This window comes from Diospyros lotus, chromosome 15, assembly GCF_014633365.1.
Source record: "Diospyros lotus cultivar Yz01 chromosome 15, ASM1463336v1, whole genome shotgun sequence".
Taxonomy (NCBI): Eukaryota; Viridiplantae; Streptophyta; class Magnoliopsida; order Ericales; family Ebenaceae; genus Diospyros; species Diospyros lotus.
The window spans coordinates 6,470,445-6,493,271 of NC_068352.1; the positions used below are offsets into that span (position 1 = coordinate 6,470,445).

The following is a 22,827-nucleotide window of genomic DNA, read 5'->3' on the forward strand; positions in this document are numbered from 1 at the left end:
CTCGAGATGTTCGTCGACCCCGTACCCTTTTTCGTAGGTATCTAAGCCCTAGAGTATACTTGCATTCGATTCAGTCAATCTTTTTGGCTTTTTAGCTGCTAATCTTCCATGAAACTCGTATTTTTCTCAAATTAACCATTCCTGAGGTAACCCAAACTTTCTGGGTGTTACACTTCCTCCTCCTTAAGAAATTTCGTCCTCAAAATTTTGTATTTGATTAAGCAAATCGCTAACATTTGGCAAATAATCTTGTAATTGAAATGACCTTATTGCCTTAATTATCACAAATCTTCTTAGTGAACATTCAATTTTTTACTATTATACGAGTAGTACCTACTAGGCATGCCATATCTTTCTTATAATTTCTCGTTGTACCTCTTTACCAATGGTCACATACATCAAGAATAGTCTATATCACCTCAAAAAAAAAAAAAAAAATTACACTACTCACAAACATCTATTTATTTAAAATTTTTTTGGTAACATTCCTTAGAAAGCCACAACAATTTGCTATTCTATTTCCTCGAACAATTGGGGATATTTTTCTCTAATCGTATCCTTGAGCTCCCATGTAGCTTTTTCCTCGGTGTGATTTGTCCATTGAATCTTCACTAATGGAATGACTTTATTCCTTAAAGCTTGGTTGCGACGATCCAAGATTCATTCGAGTGACTTTGGATAAGTCAAATTATCTCTTAGCTCGATCATTTCTACCTGCATTTTCTGTGTTAGGTCCGGTATATGCTTTCGAAGTTGGGATACATGAAAAACGTCATGGATGTTGGGCAAGCTAGAAGGAAGTTCTAAATGATAAGCCAGTGGTCCAACTTGCCCTATTACCGAATAGGGTCCTATAAACCGAGGTCTCAACTTACCTTTCTTCTTCCCTTGAGTTGCCAAATGCTAAGGCAATACCTTCAGGTACACATGATCACTTACCTCAAATTCTAGATCTCGCATCCTTTTGTCCGCATAAGACTTTTGTCGGCTTTGAGTGGCTCGGATTCTCTCTTGAATCTGTCGGATTTTTTCTTTCATCTATTGCACTAGCTTAGGCCACAATATTTGCCTTTCTCCTACCTCAGTCCAATAGATAGGCGAGCGACATTTCCTCCCATATAGAGCCTCGTACGGTGCCATTCCAATGCTACTGTGGCAACTATTATTATAAGCAAACTCTACCATCGATAGGTGTTCTTCCCAGTTACCCTCGAAGTCTAAGGCACATGACCTTAACATATCTTCTAGCGTTTGAATGGTCCTCTCATACTATCCATCGGTCTGCGAGTGATAAGCCGTACTAAGATTCAGTTGCTTTCCCATGCACTCTTGTAAGCTTCCCCAAAATCTCAAGGTAAACCTCGGGTCCCGATCAAAGACTATGCTCACTGGTGTGCCATGAAGTCTAATTATTTTCCCAATGTACTGTTCAACAAACTTTCGAACTGGCCTATCCATCCACATAGGCAAAAAGTGTGCTAACTTTGTTAGCCTATCTACAATGACCCAAATTGCATTATTACCTTTATAACTCCTAGGAAACCCTATCACAAAATCCATTGTGACATGCTCCCATTTTCATTCTGGAATGTCTAAGGGTTTCATTAGCCCCGCTGGTTTCAAGTGCTCGATCTTTACTTTCTAGCATGTGTCGTACTGAGCTAACTTTCTTGCCACACTTGCCTTCATCCCTGGTGTAACACCCCGTCTCGCCAGGCGTGTCACTATAAGGGTATTCTCGGGATTTCTTTTTTTTTTTTTCTCTTTAAGTTAAACACGCGCGGTATTTCAAGAACAATCTTCACATGCAGAAACCAAACCCCGCGAACCCCAGTCTTGCCCGTTTAACTATCAAGATCAATAATCTTAAACTAAACGAGTCATAGTATAACGCAGCGGATACACTAATACCAAAACACCATAGTATTTCCAAAGCAAAATACTTAATACAGACCAAATGATAAAATCGCTATTATACAACTGTTCATTTACAACCTGAAATACATACTAAAGCCTCCAAACGTTACAACGACTTAACAAACTAAGCACCATTGGCCCTCAACCGGCCACATCCTTGCCCTCGCAGCGGTTCCTGGCTGGAACATTAAACGTTCCAGGGGCATAGCCCAAGTTAGATGATAAACATCTAAGTGACGGCATAAAACAGTTCATACAATGCATGAGAGACACACGAGCATGGCATACTCAGACAAACGTAAATATGCAAGACATGTCTAACTCGAGATATCACCTTGACATACTTAATCCCTCGAATATCCCACTGTGGCACACGTTCACCTGGTTTAACGTTAATCCCTCGGGTGCACCGTCGTGACACCCATTCACCTGGTTTAACATTATTCCCTCGAGTGCCCCAGTGTGACACCCGTTCACCTGGATTAACATTGTCCCAATCTCAAGTAGACCCCATCCCGCCCCATACGAACCCAACGATGCAATTAAACTTGACCCCAAATGATATGAAAATTTACACGTCATGCACCAACATTTTAAAATAAAACAGTTAATGCAATGTAGCAAATATCGACACAATGATCATAAGCAAAAGCCTTGTAAAACAATTTATGTCTAGGAGGGTATAACCGCTCACTAGAACCCACCACAAGCACCTAAAAACACTTCCAAGACAAGGAAAAGTTGGAATCAAACCACTCACTTCGAATGTATTCAGATCGCCTCGATCCTCGTGCAAAGCCTCGGTTTACGTGCCAAATCCCAAATGCTTGAACTTGTGCTCAACCTCCAGCCAAGATACTTCCTAAATATCATATTTAATTGAGGAAGCATTAAAATCCATTTTCCTTAATTTTTCCTTAATTTTCTCTATTTTCTCCTAATTTTCTCCTTGATAATTCCAAAATAATTATTTCCTCAAACATTTTCCAAAATGTTTCAACACGATAAATCCTCAAATAAATTAACAAAAATACTGGAAGAAGAATACCAAAATGCCCCTTTCACACGCGCCCTCACGCGCCTGGCGCGTGTCTGTGCGTGGAAGCCGGCGCGTGCAGCCACGCGCGTCGTCTTCTTCCTTAAGACCGGTCACCGCCGGTTGCTCCGATGGCTGCAAAACCGGTACCCCCTTGAAGCTCTTGAAGAATCGATCCCAATGGCACCAAAATCAGGCCGAAAGGCCACCAGAAAATGCCCCTAAGGGGCAGTTGCAGGCGGCGGAAGCCGGTCCGCCACCAACCCTCGGCCGAGCTTCAATCGGCCTCTACACTTGATGAAAATGCTTCTAAAGCCTCCCAAAATCTTCCTTGATGCCTCGCGACCAAAAGCCCCTTATTCACTCTCCCGAAACCATTCAAAAACTCGATCGATTTGAAGCCCAAAAATCAAAACCCGTGGCCTCCTTTTATACTCGAAATCCGGCCAAAATCCGGCCAATCACCGGCCACAACTTGGCCTACAAGCAACCCACCGTCGTATACGACCTTCCCCAGCTCCTCCCCGGCCGTCCCATCGCCGGATTCGGCCTCCACGTGCGAAGATTTGCGGCGGCCGTTTTGCTGCGTTCACACTATGCCATTTTCCATTTTTTTGCACTTTGACCCCCATAATTTCTTCTAATCCCATTTTAGCCTTTCCCATCCACCCCTGAACTATCCAATATCACCATTAAGGCCTACAAGATTTACATTATTCATTTCACCTTTGAAATTTCTAAAAAATAACCGTTTTGACCTCCCTCGGGCAAAATTAGAAAACTGCACTTAGGCCCGATTGGTCAAATTGACCTTAAATCCATTTGATTCAACCCGAAATCGCTTAAGGGTCGTTCTACACATTAAATACTAGTCCTTGACGCGCTCCGTTGATCTTCTGGACATTTCCTACGTCGATTCGGTTTTCTCAGCCCGGTCGACAGCTGTACCGAAAACTGTTCCCGATCCCACTTCTTTCATCACTAGAAATCATAATTCGAATCACTTGTCGATATTGTACAATTTTCTTTAGCTATCTAAGGTCCAGGTTACTCCCTCCGACTGATTTACTCATCTAAAACTGCGTTAGTGTGTCATATAGCCTTATTCTTTCGATAATTCCGATTATACCCTCCATTAAATATTATTTATACTCTTAATAATTTCCCGGGTATTACACCTGGCCACCAGTAGACTTCTCGAAGGTCTCTATACATCTTCGTGGCTCTCAGGTGCACTGTATATCGAGTCCTGTGAGCTTCATTCAAAATTCTTTGCTTCAAGTCCTTTTAGTTTGGCAAGTATATTCTTCCCCAAAATCTGAATATACCATCATGTATCTCAAAATCAGATTTCTTAGGTTGGCCATACTCATCTACCCATAGATGTATTCATTTATCATCCATGTACGCCTTTCATATTTTGTTAGTCAAATCTAGCTAAACTACCATGTCAACAATAAGGACAGATGATTCGTCCGCAATAAGGACAGATGATTCCTGCGGCACTATACTCACCGTTAGTTGGCTAAAAACCTCTAACATGTGCTACTCACGGGCCATCAACCTGACCATAAAAATAGGTGCATTCCTACTCAAAGAGTCAGCCACCACATTGGCACACCCCAGGTAATATTGAATGGTGCAGTTGTAGTCCTTGAGAAACTCCATCCACCTTCATTGCCTAAGGTTCAACTCCTTTTACGAAAACACATACTTCAGGTTCTTGTGATCTATGAACACCTCAAAGGATTCACCATACAGGTGGTTTATCCACAACTTTAGAGCATATATCACAGCGGCCAATTCCACATCGTGAGTCGGGTAATTTACCTCATGCCTCTTCAGTTGTCACAACCCATACGCGATCACTCGACCATGTTGCATTAATACGCAACCCAAACCTATATTCGAGACATTAGTGTACACAACATATCTACCTGGCCCACTAGGCATTGCCAAACAGGTGCTAAGGTCAGCCTGCCCTTGAGCTCCTAGAAGCTTTCCTCATACTTGGCAATCCATTCGAACTTAACCTCTTTCTGTATGAGCTTCGTCATAAGTGCGGCTATCTTCATAAACCCTTCTATGAATCTTTGATAGTAGCCTGTCAATTCCAAAAAACTTTGTACCTCAGTCACGCATGTTAGCTGCTTCCATCCCTGAACAGCCTCAATCTTGGCTAGATCCACTGAGATCCCTTCAGCCGATATTACATGCCCAAGAAACGCAACTTGAGATAGCCAGAAATTGCACTTTGAGAATTTGGCGTACAATTGATGTTTCCTAAGGGTTTCTAGCACTATTATCAAGTGCTCCTCATGCTTACTCTCATTTAAGGAATACACCAATATATCATCTATAAATACGATCACAAATCGATCTAAGTAAGGTCTGAACACTCTATTCATGAGGTCCATAAATGTTATTGGAGTGTTCGTTAACCCAAACGATATTACTAAATACTCAAAATGGTCATACCTTGATGGAAATGACGCATTCAAAACATTATATGGCTTGATTCTCAACTGATAGTATCCGGATCTTAAATCAATATTTGATAATACCTTCGCTTTCTACAATTGATCAAATAGCTCATCAATTCTTGGAAGCGAGTACTTATTCTTGATTGTGGCCTTGTTTAATTGACGGTAGTCAATGCACATCCTCAAACTACCATCTTTTTTCTTTACAAACAATATTGGCACGCCCCACGATGACGTACCTGTCTTGATAAATCCTTTGTTGGTCAGTTCCTGAAGCTAGTTCTTCAATTCCTTCATCTCCGTTGGAGCCATCTTGTACGGTGGGATTGATATTGGTTGGGTCCTTGATACTAGTTCGATCGAGAACTCGATTTCCCAAGGTAGAGGTAGTCCTGGTACTTCTTCTGGAAACACATCCTCGTATTCTTGTACTACTCGCACCTCATTGAGCTTTGGTAATTCTTCCTTCTCCAACCGTGTATAAGCTATATATCCATGAGCTCCCTGGCTCATCAACTTTACTGCCTTTATGGCCGAAATCATTTTTCTAACCTTAGAGTCACCTTGCCCCTGAAATTTGATCCACCCTCCTTTGGGTTTCCTTATGGTCATTATTTTTCTTCAACAATCTATATTGATATCGTTCTTGGACAAAAAATTCATCCCTAAGATTATGTCAAAGTCATATACTTTTAGCAAGATTAGATTAACCCGAAATCGAACGTTACTCAATCTAATTTTGCATTCCTCTATTATTTTTTAGGACTTCGTACTTTTACCCATTAGTGTTGCAATTATTATTGGTAGTTCCATAGGTTTGGTTTCTAATCTCAAACTCCCAGCCAATGTATGTGACATAAATGAATGAGTTGACCTAGGGTCTATCAATGTATGCGCAGAGGTTCCAATATAAGGAACGTACCTTGAATGACCGTTGGATCTGACCCCACATCCTCCTTTGTTAGGTTGTAGACGCGTCCCTAACGAGTCCCACAAACCTCTCCCAATCTTCATCCTCTTTGGGCAATCCTTCATGAAATGTCCCGGCTGCTCGCACTAAAAGCACACACCCTTCACTGGGCCCTTCATCGGAGGCGTTTCTTTTTCCTTGGGATAGTTCCTCTGTATGTGCCCTACTTCTCCACATTAGTAACAGCTAGACTTCCCAACCAAGCATTTTCTCCCTGGATGGCTTTTCTTGCATTTAGGGGCATCGCTTGCTGCTCTGGGGATTTTTATTTCCAAACTTCTGTTCTGTGCTCCCTTTCGTCTCTTCTGATCTTATCAATCTTACTCACAAGAGATTTCTTTCTGTTGTTAAAGCTTTATTCAGGGCTTCCTCATAAGAGTCAATAGACCAAGTACTTAAGGCCTACTACAATTTTAAGAGTCAACAGACTAAGCTTTGTTCAGGGCTTCCTCATAAGAGTCAATAGATTATGTACTTAAGGCCTGTTGCAATTCTACTTGCAGTCCGAATAGGAATTTCTAGGCCTTTTGCCATTCGTAGGTGTCATACATCAGCACATACTTGATGAGATGGTTGAATTTGGTGTCATACTGGGCCACCAACATTTCTCTAGTTTGCTTCAGGTTTATAAATTCCCAACTCTTTTCTTGCCTCCAACTCAGAGGGAAATACTTGGCATTGAAGGCTTTCTTGAATGCCTTCTAGGTTGTTGCCAAAGTCTCGTCAGATTTTGATTCTTACCTTGAACGAGATTGTTGCAGAGTTCGCTCCGTCGTCTGCCCCCATCTCTCGGTTCTTCTTCTAACATAAAGATGGCACAATTCACCTTATCTTGGTCATTGTACTGTAAGTGTCGAAGCAACTTCTCCATTTGCTCTAACTAGTACTCAGCTATGCTAGGGTCGTCATTCGATTTTCCTTTAAGCATTAGTGGTCTCTGTCATCGGTACTGCTCTAGCACATTATCCGTGTGTCTAGTTGATTCTCCCCTAGTTTCATAGGTCATGAGGCTCTCCATAACCCTTTCCATCTTGTCCAAACATCCTTCTAGGACCATAGACTCCGTCTCTTAATCCCTACTCCTGATGCTATTAATGCCATTACGACTATAGTGGCGACTCTCACCTCCTTCAACATCCTCGATCCTTTGGTTGGTGACGTGAGTCTTGTTTCTTTGTCTTCTTGTAGTCACCATCTGAAAGGAAGTAAAGGATAACATCTCATTCTATGAGAAATTCTTTCCAAAAAGGGATTTCATTTCATTACTAAGCCGAAGTACAACATATGACATTGCTTAAGGTAAAACAAAACAACACATTGGCACACTACTAATCAAAAAGAAAAAAAGTCGCCCGAGACTTCTTCTAGGGATTGTTTGACTTCCAGACCCAAGTATCATCATCTGTTGCCTCGTTTCCAAACTCGACTCCTGGTTCATTAGGGTTGTCGAGTACAATTGTCGCATCCTTCTCATCATCTGAGCTAAAGAAGTCAGCGTTCATTGCATTAGCCTCGGCTGCTTCGCTGGTGTCCCAATCTTCATCTGAGTCTTCTCCTTCTATTAAGACTCCCTCGAACATATTAGCAGCATGATTGCGAAATTGCTGACATGAGAAATACAAGGACGCGAAATTGCTGACAGAAGAAATATAAGGACGTTTAGTCGCCTTGATGGTGAATCCCTTTAGCTAGGGCTCTCCATTCTCCCTCCAAGTGATTGATAAGGAAATCCACCTAGGCATGCATCAGGCTAGGTCTCACGAAGCGCTCGGTGGTACATCTCTCAAGATGCCTTCTAGAATGTTTAGGCAGTTGAAGATGTCCCTGATGTTCTACCCTTGTGTTTAGTTTTGATGATGAAAAACAATAATTTGTTTCTATCCCCAAGTCATGAGTCAAGTTTATGGTTTTCAACAAAAATTAATTTCAAAGTGCTTTGTTAAAATGAAAACCAAAATGATTTATGATTTTCTATATCAGTTGGAGATTTGCAAAGTCAAGTATTTGGTCTTAAAATGATTTTCAAAATAGCTTTGAAGTCGTTGGTCATCATAGAGCTAAAATTGTTCTAAGGCAAAAGACCAACTAGAACATAAATATGTTTGATGAAAAACCAATCTTAAATATGAAAAATCATTTATGTTAATCTTATATTTTAAAATAAGCTTTTCATATTTTGAAGCATGCATGAAAGGTTTTGGTTCGAAATTCAAATGTTTAAAAAAAATCTTTTAGTTCATGCATCATGTTTCGAAACTCTTTTTAGTAAGGTTTCAGTATTTTTTTTAAGTCTGGAAGACTAGCACCTTATAAGGAGACACATAAGAAAATAATTTCTTTTTGGAAATCTATCTCCTGGTATTTTGATATCTTCTATCTATTAGTGCTAAAACGATTTTTAATGAATTTTTCAAGAAATAGAAAGTGTACATCTTGGAGGTGGTAAAATCGCAAAATCCTAAGTTTGTACTAAAACCCAAATTCTTCTTTCTTATTCTTATGAATTTTGATTTTCTAGATATTTTTATTGAATTCAAATGGGGGTACTTTCTTATTTACATTTATGTATTAAAGTAAATGGAAGGTAAAATATAAATAAAACAAAATGAGGACATTTACTTAAACTAAAAAAATGTAAATAAGTTGTACTGTATGCATATCCTGAAGGATGGCTTTATCTGTCAATAGATTTCTCTCTATCTGTCGACCGACCTTACATTTTTTGTCCATCTGTCGACCGATGCTCTTGCATCTGTCGACCGACAGAATGCCATTTCATGGTGCTTCAATAGTGTGCACCATCTGTCGACCGATGCCTATGCATCTGTCAACCGACAGAATGCTTGCACAAGGAACTGTCGACTGGCTCAAATGATCTGTCGACCGGATTTTGAATTCTTGCTAATCTGTCGACCGTTTGTGTCCCAGAAACCCCCAACAGCTAGTTTTTTCACTCACCCAAAGTGGCTCTTCCACTACCAACGGCAAGATTCGTGAATAGGCTCTCAAGGGACTATAAATACAAGTTAAATGGGTGATTCAAACCAACCAAGAGATTACATTACAAGCTCCCAAGTGCCAAAATCATTGTTGTGCTTCATTGGTAAATTCATTCTCATTTCAAGGCTTTGTATTCATTGTGTTAAATTCATTATCAAGCCTTGTCTTTATATTTGAGAGAATTTGTAACTGAGAATATTGTTTCTCAGATCCTATCTATATCTCTTTGTAATTTTTCTAGCTTATTTTGCTAGATGGCCTACATTACTTGTAGGAGGATTTTGATGCCTAGCTTGTCGTGCTTGAAGATTTGCTTATTGAAGCAAGGGGTTGATAACCTAGCTTGTTGCTAGAGGGCCTATCTAGAGAGATAGGAGATTTTTAGTGAATTGATTGAAAAATCCTTAGTGAGAAGTTAAGGTAGTGGAATAGGCTTGGTTTAAGCCGAACCACTATATATCGTTGTGTCTCTTATATGCTTGTGCTATTTGTTTCATTTATTGTTTCAAACATTTCATTAATCCTCACTTTCACTAAAATCACATTTTTCATTAAAAGGAATTTCAAGTTCAATCAAATTTTTAAAACAACTGAATTTACCTCCTCTTGGTGTTGGTGCCATTGCTATTCAAATCTAACAGTCCCCTACCATGGATTCACTATCCATCCATTAACTAGTCTAGTGAGTCATCCAAAATTACTCCAGGTAATCTACTTCCATTCTAACATTTTAACAATTGATCAGATTTCTAAACCTAAGTTTTTCTAAACCTCAGGTTTGTAGATCCCTAAAGATCTCTCCTAAGTCTCCAAATAAAGTTTACTCTGATACCAATTGTAACATCCCGCCTCTCTGGGGTGTTAAAATTTATGCTAGGATTATATATATATATATATACATACACAAATCACACTAAAATCCTCAACATACCTAAATAAGGTTAACCTTCCCAAACATGACTGAGGAATGGTATACTTAAACATAAGTGAGAATCGAAACCTTAAGAAACCTCGAAAATCATAAAATAAATGAGTTCATAAATATCGTTTGCTTATCATAACATTACAAATATTGAAAATAAAGCAAGCCAATCTAACTGGATAACTTGTCCTAACCTTGCTTTAGGACCCATCACAACCTCTATCATGCTAACGCCTCAATCACCCCCTTGCCTTTTTGGCTACTCGTCTCGCTTAGAACGTGGAATATTCTAGTGACAGATATCCAACATTAGAAGATGAATCTTCTAACAGAGGGTTAAAATAACATGAATATTTGATGCATAGACTTACATAAACTGATACCCTAGTGTAACTTTCCTGGCAAACAACCTGACACAAAACGCTAAGCAGTAGTCCCATCTTGCACACAAGGCAACGGATTACTCCTATACGTTGTTCCGGCAATACACTTAGGGAATTATAACTACACTATCAAGGCAACATCTCATCCCATGCACAAATATCAATATGCTAACAATATCATGCCATGTGAATAAATCACATTTATTGATGCAACAGTATATGTACAGATATGACAACATGCTCACAAATTACATGATACTTAGCAATTCTTGAGGATAACATGCATAGTAAAGGAAATCTCATCACGTATAACCCTTTGGAGTAAAAACCACTCACCTCGAACAAATAAAGATTTTTCTCGAAAAGCATGCACTGCCTCAGTTTTCGTGTGCCGACCTCGAAAATCACACAATCACTCAACCTTGAGCCCCTATCCATCATATTTATTCAAATAAACATCAACACCTATTTTTTCATAATTTCTTCACATGTTTCTTTATTTTTTTCCTATTTTTCTCTCTAATATTCCAAAATAAATACCTTCTTAAATATTTTCTCAAATATTTTTCCACAATAATTCATAAAATAATTTTCTAAGAATTTTTTAAGAAAAAAAAAATCAGAAATTACCTACTGGCCACACGTCCTCACGCATGTACTGCGCTTGAAGATTGGTGTGTGCACCTCACGCGCCGATTGTCTTCTCCGGCTCCATTACACCAACGATGCTGGTTTTTGCTTTAGGCTTGTTCTACACCTTTAGTCAATCACAATGGTATGCCTTGATGCTTGAAACAAGCGCCAGAGATGGTCCAACTGGTCGTTTAAACTTTTGGCCAAGGCTACTGCCTTTTTTTCCAATGAAGCCTCGAAACCTCCCCAAAACTACATGAAAGCCCCCCAAATTTTCCAGAAATGATCGTTACCAACTCAAGAATACAAGCCCCTTATCTCTTGCCCTCGATTGAACCCAAAATGAGAGCAATTTGAGTCCCAAATTCTAAAAACCCTCAGCCAAACCCTCCTCTATTTATAGTCGAAATCGAATCTTGAAATGACCAATCATGCCCAATCTAAGGCCTACATTGCTTTTGCTTGCCCTAGGTTGACCTATTTCCCTCTTTTAAGCCCTAAAAATTAGCCTCCAACATCCTCAATTTTTCGGCCAAGAAATGGCCAAAAGACCCCACCCAATTGGCCGTCGACGTGGCCAATTCTCAGGCAAGGACCAGCCATTATGGCATAGGCGTAGCCCTAAGGCCCCTCATCCCACTTTGTAAGAACCCATATTTTCGTAAGATTGCCACATAATTTAGGAAAGTTTAGAATACTGAAAAATTGGTTTGATAGTAATTATAAGTATCGAATCGACTACAGGGAATGCCTCGGAGTGAAATTGTCTAAGAAAAATGATACGATGTTGATAAGCAACCTGAGATAAGATTTATGGTATCAAAAGAAATTGGATCGGGAATGATTTTCGGTACAGCTAAAATGCAACTGCCATTTAGGTTACGAAACCAAATCCTTGAAGGAGGCTCCCGAAAAATCAATGGAACCCTAGGGGGGCTCCGATTTTACGTAATGAGCAACCTTTCAGTAGTTTCAAGATGAAACAACAGCCCGGTAAGGACACTAGAGCGAATCGTCCTTTTCAACTAAGTTTTGAAATTATTAATTTTGCATTTTCGATATTGTAATACAAATTAATTTGAGGTTTAAGGGCATAATCGCAATTAGAGAATTGCCCAAGTAAATTAGAGATGAAATTTGAGATTTAAATGTGTAATTTCTCTATTATTATAGTGTAATATATAGTTATATATATATATATAAAGATGTGTGTGCGTGAATGGCAAATGGCCAGCTGCTATAAAGCTTTAATGGTCGAGATTTTGGCTACAAAATGGGAAGATTGTGGCAGCGTGAATTCTGTAAGAGGTATGGAGTAGATAGCATTTGAAGATTTGAGGGATGGAGCAATTAATGTGATGTATATATATATATGTATTCGAATGGAGTAGCGGCCAAGGTAGGGAGGTCTATAAATTGGGATGCATTTTGGCCGATTGAGAGCAGCAAGCAAGTGGGAGATCGAGAGAGAGAGAAAGAGTGATGGAAGCTGAGAGGGCCGCCTGGAATGGTTGAAATCGGTCATGGCAGTAGTAGCTTAGCTGCTGTTTGGCAGCCATGGCCGATGCGCAGTAAGTAGCTGCGAGCGTGGCAGCAGCCGCCGCGATGGAAGGCGGTCAGTGATGGCGGAGGAGCAATGACTAGCAGAGGCACGGGAAAGCTGCGGCGTGGCCGGCGGGTGACGAGGGCCGCAAGGCAGCCATGCGCGTAGGCGCACTATGCGCGTTGGTGTGTTGCAATGGAAGAAGAAGAAAGGAGAGGAAGAAGAAGAAGAAGAAAAGAAGAGAAGGAAGAAGAAAAGAAAGAAAAAAAGAAGAAGCAGAGGAGTTGCAGGCACGGTGCAGAGGAAGAAGAAAGAGGAGAAGAGAAGAAGAAAAAAGAAAAAGAAGAAAGAAAAGAAAAAGAAAGAAAAGAAAAGAAAATAGGAAAATGATAGAGAAAAATCCTAAAAAAATTCCAGAAAATAGGAAATTATATTTCAATAATATCCTGAAGATTTTAGCGAGAAAAACGGCTAGGGCATGCGTTTCAGGAATATGACGGGCATACCGAGGAAGTCGGAGAGGCTAAGTCAAGGTAAATAAAATTCCCTAGAAAATTTCAGAAATTCAAGAATATTATTTTATGAATTGTTGTAGTGAAATATTTGAGAAATATTTAGTTTGGATTTATTGAGGAAAAATAGGAAGAAATAGAGAGAAAAATAAAGAAAATGCCAAAAATTATGAAAAAATATGTTTTAATACTTATTTAAATAAATATGGTGATTAGGATACTTTGAGGCTAAAGTTGAAGTGACTTATATAAATTTTGAGGTTGGCATGCAAGTCGAGGCGATGCACGAATTTCGAGACAAATATGAATATCAAGGTAGCCCGGTAAGCTTGAAAAGGTAAGTGGTACTTCCCAACTGGATTTAGTTTTATGAAAAATGATTGGTTGTAGGTGATTTATGTTTCAAACTCCGATCTTCGGGGATGCTTTCATCATATTGACATGCTCTGATATGTATCCATCACGTAGACTGCATACATGACATGACTATGAAATGCATAAATACACGTTGATATCAGTGATCATGCACATTGTGGCCATAGGGAGTACGAACTGGCACCGTTGGGTGTATCCATACACCCCGGCTTCAAAAGAGGTGGCCACAAAAATGGTGAGTAGCATGAAGGGTGCAGTTGACACCTACAATAAGTAAGACATTGCATACATGCACAAAATATGTTTTTTGTACCCTTACTTAGATGATTCATCATCTAACTTGGGCTTTGCCCCTGGAATATTCAAACGTTCCAGATGGAGATTGTAACAGATACGAGGATAAATGAGGCATGAAATAGCACTTAGCAGAGGGTATGAGGAATGAAATGTATGTTATGTAGCCCATGTACTTAAGTTCTGCTATTTTGAATTCTAAACATTTTGAGGAATGTTGATGTATAACCTTGTTTAGGGTTAATGTTAGATAAGAACTTATGCTTTGTATAAAGTTATATTGAACTGAATTTGATTAATGTTAAGGTATCAGGTTCGATTATAGCTTCCGCAATTTGATGTGTGTAATGATTCTCTTTCGAGAAAAATGAATGGGAATTCTGGGACGGATTCGAGGAATGATGTGATTTAGAATTAAGTTTGAAAAGAAATAAATTATTATCTCAGAATTGTCCCCAAGTTATAACGCTCCCGAGGAAGCAGGGCGTTACACACTTCCTCAACCAATCTTGGCTGAAATCGGTGATGGGAGATGGCTGGCAGCTTGGTCGGCCATGGCTGTTCAAGTTTTTGAAAAATTCCACTTTTGCCTCTCTTAAGTTTCAAAATTTCATTTCAGCCTTTTCCACAAATCCCCTGGGCTTTCCAAAATTTCTATTAAGACCCTCACATTCTAAAATTCTCATTTAACCCCCAAAGATTCAGAAATAACGTCATTTCGACCTCTTTCGAGCAATTTTAAGAAATTACACTTTAGCCCAGAATTATGCTTTAATTGTGAAACCACTTTGTTTCATCCCGAAGTCACTTAAGGGTTGTTTCTTATGCAAAAATTGAAACTTTTGAGTGTTCCGTTGATTTCTCGAAAGTCCCTTACGTCAATTCAATTTTTCAGCCTGAACCGAAGCTGTACTAAAAAATGTCTCTGATTCGATTTATTTCGATGCTAAAAATCATTCCTCAAGATTTTTGTCGACCCATACCCTTTTTCATAGGTATCTAAGGCCTAAAGTATACCCTATAGTAGATTTGGTCAAATTTTTGGGCTTTTTAGATACTAATCTTCCATGAAACTTGTATTTTTCTCAAATTAACCATTCTCGAGGTAACCCAAACTTTTTGTGTGTTACAAATCATATTGCCAAAGGAATTGTGCGAACCATGTTATCAGGCTATTAGGCGGGACAATGGGCCATTTGTATTGACGAATGGATGGTTCGAACCGCATTACCGAGTCGTTAGGCGAGATAACGGGCCAATCGTTCTTGAGGGAGTGATTGTGCGAACCACATTGCTGGGCCAATAAGCGAGACAACGAGCCAATTGTATTGATGAAGGGATTTTGTGAACCGCATCGCCGGGTCTTTAGGCGGGACAACGGGCCAATCGTATTAATCAAGGGATTGTGCGAACTATGTTGCTGGGCTGTTAGTTGGGACAACGGGCCAATCATATTGACAAAAGGATTGTGTGAATAGCTTTGCCTAGTCGCTGGGTATGACAACGGGCCAATCATTTTTTAGGGAGTGATTGTGTGAACTGTGTTTCCAGGCTAGTAGATGGGACAATGGGCCAATCGTATTGATGAAGGGATTGTGTGAACCGTGTTGTCGGGTCATTAGGTGTGATGACGGGTCAATCGTATTAACTAAGGGATTGTGCGAACTGTGTTGCTGGGCCGTTAGGTGGGATAACGAGCGAATCGTTCTTGAGGGAGCGATTGTGCGAACCGCATTGCCGAGCCAATAAGCTAGACAATGGGCCAATTATATTGATAAAGGAATTGTTCCTGGGCCATAAGCCAGACAATGGGCCAATTGCATTAGAAAGTATAAGCATCTTCTTTTTTTACATGGCTCGATTACACATGCCTAGGCCATAATCCCACAAGGGCTTACATTACTGTGTAAATTTAAAGCGTGCTCCTTAAGATGAAAGAAATATTACAATTTTTAAAGTCTATCAATCAATCATGTACGGTTAGCTTGGCAATGGTAAAAGTCTCTTTGCTCTTCTTTCCCTTTGTGGACGACACGTAGCAAGTGCGTGCCTGTTGCTGGTCTTCTTGAACTTACCCTATGCCCAAAGGAGTAGGAAACTTCATCAATAAATAGCAGGAGAATACTATGGCCCTAACGTCATTGAGAAGGGGGCAACCCAATATCGCATTGTATGTAGACAAGGTGGTCTTAACTACCATGAAGTTGGCCTACAGTGTTATGAGGCCCGGCTTTGCCGTGAGGGTGCTTGGCTTTTCTATGAGCATTTGCCCTTGCCAAAAGAAATGTTCTTAGCCTTGGGATATCTTTGCTGCAAGGCTTACTATGCCGTGAGAAGGAATCTGTCACAAGGCTTCATCCATGTCAAGATATTGTGGCCTTGCTCTTGCTATGAGGTCCCTTTTTCACTAGGCCAAGGTCATGCTGCGAGGGTTAGCTTCACCGCAAGACCCATAATTCTTTTGCCACAAGACCCATCATGTCTCGAGTATACCTTTGCTACAAGCCCTATTAATGTTGAGATGATTTCTTTATGGCAAAGCCTTGCCTCAAGACCATTTCATGTTGGATTTATGTCTTTACCGCAAGGCACACACACTGCCTTAAGGCTCATTATAGAAAGGTTCCTTTGCCACGAGGTCTTATTACACCAAGATGATTTGTCTTAAGGCACACTATTGCAAGGTCTTGTTCAGGGATTATTTTGCTTTAAAAAATTTTACTTTTTTGTAGATGGTACAACAATTATAAATTAAATATTAATATTAATTATGGAGAAGAAATCGAAGAAAAAGAGAGAGAATGCAGACAGGGAAGAGGAGATAAAGAAGGTGCAAAAGGAGAATTATAAAAGGTTAGGCTAGCGGAATCAGGTCTCGGTAGCAAGTGGTGGGCCAAGCGAAAGCTAGTGCGGTAGTCGTGCGAAGTAGCAGTAGAAACGAAAGCCAAGTTGGTGAAAGAGGCAGCAAGTTGTAGCAGCTTGAAGCCAGGCGGACCAGGTAATGCGGCAGGCAAGGCCTGATGCACGCAGGTTAGGGAGCAACCATATCAAGCCTACAAAACTAGTGCTTCAAGTAATATACTTGTTTAAAATATTATTTTTGTAAATCATCTAAATATATTATTTTTGTTAATCATCCAAATTTGGTTAGAGTTTTATTTTGAGATGTCTTAAAAAATTCTTAAAATCTCAAGATTCCTAAAAATTTTTCAAGTATTTTGCATATTGCCGAATGATTCCCAAGAGTCTCCAGGGCAATGTCCCCCGGAGTCCCCAAAGAGTCTTCAAGACAATCAAGCCTTAGCATTGCATAAGCCCGAAGACTTACCCAAAGTCTTTCAGGCCTAGTTTACTCAGTGGCTCCAAAGAGTCTTCGGACCCATTCGAAAAAAAACTTATTGGGGCACTTTCACCCCGAAGACCCTCTAGGCTCTCTAGTTTCACCCGATGCATCTTCTCGAAGAGTCTGAAGACTCTTTCCCGTGGACCCATCAAATATCTATAAATACCCACCTGCTCAAAGGCAAATGGATCCTTTTGGTTGACTCTTTTTAGATTCCTCTAGGACCTTTCCTGATCTCCAGGAGCTCTCAGAACATATTAAGACTATAGACCTTACAACACTCCTTGGGAAACCTACTCTCATAAAGACTCACCTTGGACATACTACATATATTCTTTCATAATTGCATCAACACCTCATTTTTTAGACATCAATGTCTGACTTAGGTATCAAAGGGCTCGCATGGGGAAGATCCTTGCATGCCTTTTAACTACCTTTGTACTGCAGATACCCAGAGACAATACCCTGAAGACCTAGAGAACAATTTCCCAAGGACCTCGAAGACCTTCCAAACCCATCCAGAGACTGCTCCCTGAAGAATTCAAAGTTCATTTGCCCCAAAAACTCCTATGACCCTCTGGGACCTTAAAGCCTCAACCCTTATTGGGTCAAATCCCTATCCTCGTTGACCATTGTTAGCCCTTCGAATTTTCTCAAGAACTCTACTTTGACTATTCTCAAGACAAATAAATTTAATTATTGTATTTAGATAACAACAATTTGACGTCATCTATGGGAAATGAACAAAAAAATCATCAATCTTGAGACAATCAGTAAAGCTAGCAACATGGAAGTGCCATTTCAGCATGGTTATTCTCAGCAACACTCATTCCTCAATACGCAACACCTCCCCATGGCTCAATTTCCAAATCCTCCTAAGAGTCACTGAGGAGCTTTCACGAGATTTTTCTCCTATTATTAATGGTCTTCCAAGGCTTTTCGTCTACTATTACTTCAACTCTTGAGGGAAAAACATACCTCTCTACCCAACAATTTTGATAGCAACAATAATATGAAAAATATTTATAATTTTTTGAAAATAATTAAGGGTTTTAATTAATAGATTTTTCAAAATATTATTTTTATTAATCATCAAAACTTAATTAGAGATCAAATGGAGCAACTTGGCTCAACAACATCAATTTTTTTGGCGAAAAACTTGATCCGATGATGAGATTCCTTTATTCTTTTACATACAAATTAGTTTACACAAAGATAGAAATTAAACAAACTTACACAGAAAATACACAAGTTTCTAAAACTATATGCTTTGATACCACATGTAAACCATAATATTGCTTGTACAAATAATAACAAACAATTATACATCATGCTCATGAATTGAAAAAACTCATATAAATCACGTAATACGATTAAATAAATGCATACCAGAAACCATCGAATATTAAGCCGTAAAGAGAATTGCCCATTGAAGGCGAAAATATTGATATTTGATTTTTCCCTTTTCACACCAACCGTAACGATGGATATAAAATATAACTATAATTGATTTTTTATGTTAGGTAGAGAGATGACCAAACCCCTATTTATAATAATAGAAGTGGTCTCTTATCAAAACTATTTAAGAGTTATTCATATATTCTAAACCAAATAAAATTTTAAAGTAATCAATCATCTTATTAAATCATTTGATTATCTCATTAAATTAATACCATCACATCTAATATCTAATTTGATTATTTCATAGATAAATGTCATCATATCTAATAAAATATTTATATCAATTATCTTGGAAGATACAAAATAATTGTTCTTTATTATTTGATGAGATATTTTGTATCAATTATTATATGAGTTACAAGATAATTCTTATATATAAAAATTTCATAATTGGGGAAGTATCCTCGGCCATATGGTTTGATGGCGGCCGACAACTTTCACCAACTGTCACCCGATTTTTTTTTTTATTTGCAAATATGTATATGTATGCATAAATAGGTAAAAAATATGTTATCGCTAAAAGATATAATTTATAGCTATATGTTTTAGTTAAATTATTTTATGTGTTGGATTCGTATCTTTTAGTTTATAGCCATATTTTTATAATTAAATTATTAATTAATTAAAGCTTAATTAACATTGTTAATATAGAATTAGTGTTTGTGGAAAAACAGTAAATTGTAAATTTTTTAAAATAAATTAAATCACAAAAATTTTTAAGTGTAAATAGTATATAATTGAGACAATTTATGTATTATAAATTTGAAAAGAAACACAAAGTTGGATATATTATTAAAAAATTAAATATTTATCATAAAATTAAATATTATTATTCTTCGTGAAATGTTATCCGGTAGTAGCCGTTTAAACCTCACCCCGGAAAGAAGGCCCGGGCTTGAGCACAGCATGTGCCTCCGACAATGGCGATCTCTGCTAAAACCCCACCGGTTTCTCTTCATCCAGACCTGCCTCCTACTATCCACTCGGTAACCCACAAGCTCAAAGCGCTAAATTTCTCTCGTGTCCTCAAAACCAACCACTTCTCCTTGAGCAAGGCCTACGAGATATCCGTCCTCAGCTCCGGCTCCATCGACACCCGAGACCCCAACTCCCACTTATGCGACCTATGCCTTCGAGGCCACTTGGAGCAAGCCCTAAGATGCCTAGACTCGATGCAGGAGCTTCAAATCGCGGTCCAGGAAGAAGCTTGCATTGCTCTCGTGAAGCTATGCGAGTGGAAGCGGGCTGCCGACGATAGTTCGAGGGTTTACTCTTATATATCGAATTCGAGGACCCAGTTGAGTATTCGACTCGGAAATGCTTTGTTGAGTATGTTCGTGAGGTTGGGTAATTTGGTTGATGCCTGGCTCGTGTTTGCGAAAATGGTGGAGAGAGACGTGTTTTCTTGGAATGTCTTGCTGGGCGGGTTTGCCAAAGCGGGTTATTTTGATGAAGCCTTGAATTTGTACCATCGGATGTTGTGGGCCGGGATTAAACCCGATGTTTATACGTTTCCCTGTGTTTTGAGGACATGCGGCGGCGTGCCGGATTTGGGTAGGGGTAGGGAGGTTCATGCTCATGTTATTAGATTTGGGTTTGAGTCGGATATTGATGTGCTCAATGCTTTGATCACCATGTATACGAAATGTGGTGATCTGTTTAATGCACGGTTGGTGTTTGATAGAATGCCAAGGAGGGACGGGATTTCTTGGAATGCGATGATTTCAGGGTATATTGAGAACGACGACTGTTTAGAAGGACTGAGTTTGTTCTTTATGATGCGTGAACTTTCTTTTGATCCGGATTTGTTTACCATGACTAGTGTGATCTCGGCCTGTGAGCTTCTTGGTGACGAGAGATTGGGGAGAGCAATTCATGGGATTGTAGTGAGAACAGGATTTGGGATTGATGTTTCAGTGAGTAATTCGTTAATCCAAATGTATTCTAGTGTTGGGAATTTAGAAGAAACTGAAAAACTTTTTGCCACAGTCGAGTCTAAAGATGTCATATCTTGGACGGCAATGATTTCAGGTTACGAGCATAACGGTTTGCCTAATAAAGCTGTGGAAACTTACAATGCTATGGAGCTAGAAGGTGTCGCTCCAGATGAGATTGCCATTGCTAGTGTGCTATCTGCCTGCGCTTCTTTAGGACTTCTAGACATGGGGGTTAAGCTGCACGAGCTTGCCAAGAGGACAGGACTCATATCACATGTTATAGTTGCAAACACTCTCATTGATTTGTATTCCAAGTGTGGATGCATTGACAAGGCTTTGGAGGTTTTCCACCAGATTCCTGACAAGAATGTGATATCTTGGACATCAATCATCCTTGGGCTTAGGATCAACAATCGGAGCTTTGAGGCTTTGGTTTTCTTTAGGCAAATGAAACTTAGTCTAAACCCTAACTCCGTTACCTTTGTCTCTGTCCTCTCTGCATGTGCTAGGATAGGAGCTTTGATGTGCGGGAAGGAGATCCATGCCTATGTGTTGAGAACTGGATTGGGGTTTGATGGTTTTTTACCAAATGCACTCCTCGATATGTATGTAAGGTGTGGAAGAATGGAACTTGCATGGAACCAATTTAATGCTCACAGAAAAGACATAGCTTCATGGAATATTCTTCTTACTGGCTATGCCCAAATGGGAAAAGGATCACTTGCTGTGGAGCTATTTGATAGAATGACGAAATCAGGGATAAAACCAGATGACATCACTTTCATTTCCTTATTATGTGCATGTAGTAGATCAGGTATGGTGACCGAAGGTTTGGAGTACTTCAATAGCATGAAAAATGAGTATTGTATTGTTCCAAATGTGAAGCATTATGCTTGTGTGGTTGATTTACTTGGCCGTGCTGGGAAATTGGAGAATGCTTATGATTTTATTCAGGCAATGCCTATAAATCCAGATGCAGCCATATGGGGGGCTTTACTAAATGCATGCAGGATCCACAGGCAGGCTGAACTTGGGGAAGTTGCTGCACAGCGTATTTTTGATATTGACGACAGTAGTGTTGGGTATTATGTTCTCTTGTGTAACCTCTATGCCGAATCCGGTAAATGGGATGATGTTGCAAGACTTAGAAAAAAGATGATAGAGAAAGGGGTTACCACTGATCCTGGATGCAGTTGGGTGGAAGTGAAAGGCAAAGTCCATGCTTTCCTCAGTGGTGATGATTTCCACCCTCAAATAAAGGAAATAAATGCAGTTTTAGCTGGTTTCTATGAGAAAATGAAGGCAGCTGGTTTGGATGAACCGAGAAGAAGCTCTATGGATGAAGTTGAAGCTTCAAGAGCTGAAATTTTATGCGGGCACAGTGAGAGACGAGCCATTGCATTTGGGCTCATAAACACTGTCCCTGGGATGCCCATTTGGGTAACAAAGAATCTCTACATGTGTGAAAGCTGTCATAATACCATCAAGTTTATCACTAAGGTAGTTCGAAGAGAGATTTCTGTTAGGGATACTGAACATTTCCACCATTTCAAGGACGGAGTCTGCTCTTGTGGCGATGAGGGTTACTGGGGAAAGACTCAACGAGGACAGGAGCTGACAAAATCCTGACTGACTTTCTTACTAATCGCAAGAAGCTCAGGTGCTCGAGCATCGACCATAGCTATGGCACAAAAGTCATCATCGGGTCAGAATTGGCATCACCGAACCGAAACGCATAAGGCCTCTTGCAGACCAGAGCAGTACCAAGGAGACTTTTCATTGACCGGCCATCTTCTTGCCATCAACCGAAACGCATAAAGCCTCTGACTTTCTTCTTGCTCTCATTGCCTCTCAGAAGAAGCATTGAGCAGAGTAAGATATTGCAAGTCAGCTTCCTAAACTGAACAAAGGGTTTGAGTCCCTTTTCATCTCCTTTGCACATACATGCTGTATGACTATATTCTTGGACTTGTTTGGTTGTGAACAATAATGTACATGAAATTGCAGTCAGGGCTGCT

General features: G+C 39.6%; 1 protein-coding gene across 1 annotated transcript; it reads left to right on the top strand.

Moving 5' to 3' along the window:
- The first annotated feature begins 19,747 nt into the window (after positions 1–19,747).
- LOC127792663 (pentatricopeptide repeat-containing protein At1g15510, chloroplastic) lies at positions 19,748–22,439 on the top strand. The gene has a single exon (XM_052323272.1). It carries the CDS (start codon positions 19,793–19,795, stop codon positions 22,436–22,438), a length of 2,646 nt encoding a protein of 881 aa, XP_052179232.1. The 5' UTR covers positions 19,748–19,792; the 3' UTR covers position 22,439.
- Positions 22,440–22,827: the final 388 nt, after the last annotated feature.

Coding starts and splice junctions, on each gene's coding strand:
- LOC127792663 (XM_052323272.1), top strand. CDS start 19,793: ATGGCGATCTCTGCTAAAACCCCACCGGTTTCTCTTCATCCAGACCTG.